Genomic DNA, 6,235 nt, shown 5'->3' with positions numbered 1-6,235 from the left:
GCAGGGTCAAAATAAATCCGATGAGAAAGTCAAGACACAAAGGTTCCGCTGCAGGTTGTCAGGTAAGATTTCACGGATAATATTGAGTCATTATTTATTTAATCGTTTGTGGAAAAAAAGTGCTCAGATCTTGTACTTAAGTAAAAGTAGTAATGCAACAGTGTAGAAATGCAAAAAAAATGGCTTAAGTTAAAGTACAAAACTATTTGCAGCAAAATATACTTAGTATACTTACTTACTTAAAATATACTTACTTACTATACTTATACTTAGTACCAAAAAAAGAGGTCATTATGAAGAATCATCAAATTCAAAGCAATGTAAGTCTATATCATATTATTGAGTTATAATTATTGATTTATAATGTTCATTACTTTATTGTTGCGGCTGGTTAAGGTGGAGCTAGGATCTGTTATTATTATTATTTTTTTTTTATTACATTGTATGTATTACTTATTTAATTTGACTTTATAAACTGGTGGGTAGGGTAGCTTGTGAATTTTACCAAGTGATCAATATGGTCCATAATTTATTATATTTTGTATAATGAATCTGAGTATGCAAGGTAACTAGTAAGCAAAGGTATCACATATGTCCAGTACTTGAGTAACCACTGGATTTAATATACAAGTCTATTAATAGTGTAGTCCTATAGCTGCCAAAAGAAAAAAAACACATAGGCCTACATGTTGTAAAGTGTGCAATTAATGTACTGCACTTTTAATTTTGTTTCTTTCATACACAATTAAAACCATTGCCATTCATGTTTCATACAATACTTCTTGACACATTAAGTACATTTCACAGACTTTTATTGACTAATTGAAAGCTTTATCTTTTCAGTTTTGACACAAACATCAGATTTAATCTACATCATTTGATTCTAATACGATTCAGCAAATATGATGGGTATGACTTCGTTTATGCTGTTATACTTAAAACATCCTCACTTCAGTCTATAATGTGCATGCTGTTATTTTGTGCTGTAAACATTGTTATTGTCTGAAAAGATGAGCTGAATAAATCTGTTCTGCACTTCAACAAACAGAGTAACTGAGTCTAATCTACTCTCCACTACATCCCTGATCATAATCATCTAAATATTAGTCAAAGATTATTCTTAACAGAAGTTAAATCATCCTTCCACAATTAATTCTCCTGTCTGTCATCTTGTGCCCCTCAGACAGTTTTGTCACAGCCCTGCTGCCTGCTGGGAGTCATCCTGCTGACGTCGATGTTGTTATTGGCGAAGATCTGCATGGCTTTCTGGACGGTGGCATCCGGCAGGGTTCGTGTTCGGCTCAGGATCCAGGCAAAGTCCACGTGGAAGAGCCTCAGCACGTCGGTGCAGGAGTAGACCAGGGCTGTGTTCACGTAGTCAGTGGACAGGATCCAGTACGGGGAGTAGGGCAGGACTGTGGTGGTAAGGAGCACAGAACAAGATCAAAAACCAGATCACGTATAATGTCTCTCCTGATCTGAGACAGGAAAAAATAAGAGGCATGCTCACATAAGGAGAAGAAACATTATTAACCGACTCCCCAAACAACACAAAATGGTGACTTTTATACCCAAAAATGTGTCTCTCACCGTAGGAATAACTTATTGCCAGCTTGGCCGGATTCTTCAGATCCTCTATGACTCCAGTCCCTACGATTTTCCTCAGCTCTCCTTTTCTGTTTTATTCCACACAGTCAAATTTCATGTTGGATTAAGGCAAATACCACACACAGTGCACATATTACCTCTTGACTCCACATTTGCACAAAGAAAATTGCAGATAGGACTCACAGTATTTCAGAGCTGACCACGCGAATGGAGTTGTCTGTGGTCAAAGTGAAATTGGTTTCGATGCACCGGCCCTTCTCAAACTGGGCCGGCAGTTTGGCAATTTCAAACCATCTCCCCATGAACTGTGAGGGCAAAGACACACACGAGTTCAAAGACAATTCAGAGAGCTGCGAGTGGAGAGTATGAATAAATCTGCATGTTTTAGTGGATTCAGTAAATGGACAGTGGGTGTCCTTTCAAACCTAGCGGAGGAATGTACATTTACTCAGGTACTTTCTGGAGTATTTCTGCTTTAAGCTTCTTAACATTTTTTTTTCCATTAAATTGATAAAACATCTTTACTTATGAGCAGGTTTGTTTGTTGTAAATGACCTACTAGTAAAGCACATCAAATTAGCTCCACCTTTACAACAGTAAAATGTTACTGATACATGAATAAATCAGTAAAAATAATGTTTTATGCATGGCCTCGGATCTATATAAATTTGGGCTAAATAAATATATTTCAAAATGAGAAATAGGCCCAATAATAAAGATAATGATGATGATTTAATAATGTGTCATTTTGCTCATGCGTTAAACCCTCAAAAATAATATGATATCACTGATTTTAAAAAATCACAATTTTAACAATTTTTGCAATGCCAGAAGATGAGTTTTTATGATAGCAGCTGTAAAGGTTTTTTTCTATTTGTAATACTCATACTACATTTTTAAGAGTGAATAATTTGCCAGAGTGCATTTAAAAAGCATAACAATAAAGATTGTTAACCAAAATAATTCCCAGGGGAGGATCCCCCCAGATTACACGACACAGATCAGGGTTAATTTCTCAATGTCCTTAAATTATAGACACATCCCTGCCTTACACGTCAAACTGCGACGCTCCAGGCTCCCTTCCAGTGTAATAGTCTTTTCAAAATAAACTTCTATTTTCACAATAAATGTATAGTTTCTTTGACGTTGGGCTCCCGGCTGAGTCCAGAGTTTGTTTAATCCATCCATTTCACCTCCCAACCACCATGTACTCACTTCTTTGCCTATTATACTGCAGTTGTTGCTCTGTAATATTTCTCTCAAATATATATATATATAATATTTATACCATTTATTTTTTACACATTTTAGAGCTCAGAAAGCATTGGTACATGCTGAAAATACAGTTTTTAGTCTTTTTTACCCCTCTGAAATACACAAGAGAAGAGGGACAGGTCATTCATACACCAACATGGGACACCCCTGGGCATTTGTTCGCCAGTTTATTCATCTTTTTCTAAATCACGTATCTTGTACCTGTCGAAGGTTGAAGGCCTCTTGAACGGCTGGTTCTGGACAAGGTCCCCAGTGGGGCACCTGAGCCCTGATGAGCGGGAGGAAGAAGGCGAACACCACAACAAAAGATAGCTTCATGGTCAAGATGAGCCTTTTTCACCTGCAACAGTTTATCCACCAAAAAATACAATTTAAACTAAATCTACAGTTATAATTGAAACAATAAATAGAAATATGTTGTAAAAAAAAAAAACATTAAAAGATATAAGTGGAGGTAACTGCTGAAAACCAGGACAGGAAAGTCACAACATTTTTAAAAATTGTTCTTTTATAAAATTTTTCTACATTTTCCTACACAATTCATTTAAAAAACAAGAAAATAAAGCATCAATTTAATTACTAGCAATTTTCCACATTAAAAAAGTTGTAAAAATGCTAACTGGGTGAACTTTTTGTCACTTTTTTGTTTATATTTACATCACCAAATAAATTTTCTTACCTCTGTGGTTCAGATATATGTCCTCTCCCTAGGACAAATCCCAGTATTTGAGAGAGACGTTGTTCTGTGCATGCTTTTGCAGCCCTGCGTCTCTGTCTCATCAATGACGGTCTTTGTTGAGAGCCAGCTTTATTTCAGACATGAAGTAAACTATTAGCAAAGTGGAGTCATGGGGGACATACCAGGGGAAATGTTATAAAACAGGATGTCCTCATCCCTAAGATAGACAGGAATGTAGATTTATTCTGTTTGTTTCAAATGTTTCATTGAAATATCAGAGGATTTCAAGTCTCTACACACAGCAACAAGTATGTTATTTTCAATGTTGATGAATTTATTTTTAAACCTAAAAAATGAAAATGTGTCAGTTTGTCCTGGTTAAACGAGAAACTGACACAACAAATTAAATATACTTATCATTTCAATAACATTTTGTCATGTTCACATCACAGTAGCTGACTGATTTAATGTGTCTGGCTTTTTAACTTTTATCCATGCTAGCAACATGGCTCTGGAGTTGGTAATGTCGGTCTCTCTGTACACTTCTTTGGGTTGCAATGACATTTCCTACAGACGTCCATGGTATCCAGATGATTAATCTTAATAACTTTGGTGATATCGTGACTTTTCATCTACAGTACATGTAGTTCCAGCATAATGTTCACATTTGTGGTTTGAAGTGCAATTTCTTAAATAAATAGACCCTTTATCACTGCCTGTTCAAGGTGAGAATATTGTGCGATTTTTTCCGTCTTGCCACTTAATATGAAAACTAAAATTGCAGATTTAAAGGACAGAGTCATCCTGCCTTTAAGTCAGCATTAGAAGAAGCAACAACGCCTAATCGACATCTCTGTGAAGAGTACAGCCATCAGGACAAAGCAGGTGTGACATTTTGACAACACGTTATGCGTGCCACCCCCCACCCCCTAACAGGAATGTTAAATTCAAGCTGGCAGCAGTTATCAGATAACTTAAACAAAAAGCAATCAACAAATATCTGCAAATTGGGGAGACAATTGTCAGGTTTCCATGAATGATTTGCACAAAAATTAAGCGATATTTTAAAAATGTCGAAACATAATTGTGGGATGACTGCGTTTCCACTAAGTGATGTTATGCCACTTTCCTCTCAGGATAACAATCCAAGAAGCATGGGATGGATGTCCAAAACATTAGCAGGTTTATTTCTGTTGCAGCCACCGCACTAACCGTCATTATTTCCAGTCAAAGGCAATTTAGGCCTGTTATGCGAGTGATTATGGAAAAGCAAGCCCCTAATATATGGGAGTGGCCACTTTTCAACTTTTGAAGAGTTATGTGATGCAATAGCAGCTCTTATAGCTCCTGCTGCATCATGAGGGAGCCAGTTCCTAATGACAAGCCCATAGCCACAGCATCATGTGACCTATAATAGCCAAAAAAGTGTTTCCATTGCAGCTTTGCAAAATATGGCTTTTTCGAATTCCCTGACTTACCAACTCATGCGAATGAAAAACTTTTTTGTGACAAATGTTTTGACATGTTTCCATTAGATGTATGATTAGGATTCACAATTTCACTTTGTGCAATTTGAGGGTTAATGGAAATCCGCCTAATGAGATCTGGGAGCTCTTTATCCTCAGAGCAGAGGACGAGAAAAACCATCATATAACCGGGATGATAAACTATCATTATTGCCATGTTATGCCATTGAAATTTAGAAAGCACTGCCTGACACATATGTTATGTGGTATGTTACATACTGGCCAATGCTGTTACGTTAAATGTGGTGCCATCACGCCTCTTTTGCTTCTGCAATGCCAGCATGCTATCTCCAACACCATTTACTCTAACAAAATGTAGATTGATAATTAGCAATACAGGTAAAAGGAAAAATAAGTATTTTTGATTTTGGGTGAACTGTCCCGTTAAAAAATATATCAATATGACCATTACTGGTTTAACTATCTGCATTTAATTTTTGTTACAATTAGCATTTACAACCTCACAAGGCTGTAGAGTTGTAGTCTTGTTTTCAAATAACACGTTGGTGTCTATGTTTACCACATGTCTGACGCATGCACTCATGATTCTTCTTACGCCCACATATTTCAACGCTTGTCTGACCTTTTTTTTTTTGCTCAGCGTGTTGTGAGCTGAATCTGTTGCTCCATTTTCATCCAATCTGACCGACTCTCATCCTGTCAGTCATCAGGACTGAGGCCAAGTGCACTCAGTGCAAGAGCAAACAGGTCAAGAGAATCATTTTTACATAATCAAGTGTTTTGCTTGTGTTTATTTGCTGGCGGCATGTTGTTTTTTACTCATTGAGCTGGATTCTGTAATAGTTTTGTATTAATTCTGATGGGAGTGGATTGATGTTCTTGGCTTTGAGTATAATCAGTTTCCTGTGAATAGTCAAAACAACAGACACCAAGAAAAGAAATGATTCATAAAAAAAAGAAAAACTAAAAGATTGTGGCAATTCATCATTGTTCATCAAACCAACAGATGTCATTTTTACCTTGAATAGTAATTTTTCAGCTTTTCTTTTCCGTGGTATTGATTTTACTGTAATACACATATTCATACACACAAAAGAAATACAGAGGACCTTTTCTATGCTGCTGTGGTTATCCTTATTTTTCATCTGATTTTCTTAAAATGATTGATAGCATGCTCATGTAGTAA

The 6,235-nt window shown here is 36.3% G+C and overlaps 1 protein-coding gene across 1 annotated transcript; it reads right to left on the bottom strand.

Annotated features, from left to right (window-relative positions):
• Positions 1–687: 687 nt before the first annotated feature.
• apoda.1 (apolipoprotein Da, duplicate 1) lies at positions 688–3,650 on the bottom strand. The gene is made up of 5 exons (XM_042498308.1): positions 3,563–3,650; positions 3,085–3,223; positions 1,792–1,913; positions 1,591–1,676; positions 688–1,415 (listed from the first exon to the last, which is right to left on the bottom strand). The coding sequence occupies exons 2-5, from the start codon at positions 3,199–3,201 to the stop codon at positions 1,180–1,182; spliced, it is 561 nt and encodes a 186-aa protein (XP_042354242.1). The 5' UTR covers positions 3,202–3,223; positions 3,563–3,650; the 3' UTR covers positions 688–1,179.
• Between the last annotated feature and the right edge of the window lie 2,585 nt (positions 3,651–6,235).

Source organism: Plectropomus leopardus, chromosome 12, assembly GCF_008729295.1.
Source record: "Plectropomus leopardus isolate mb chromosome 12, YSFRI_Pleo_2.0, whole genome shotgun sequence".
Taxonomy (NCBI): domain Eukaryota; kingdom Metazoa; phylum Chordata; class Actinopteri; order Perciformes; family Serranidae; genus Plectropomus; species Plectropomus leopardus.
Note: the sequence above shows the minus strand (reverse complement) of the source record. Positions and strands in the feature narration are given on the sequence as shown.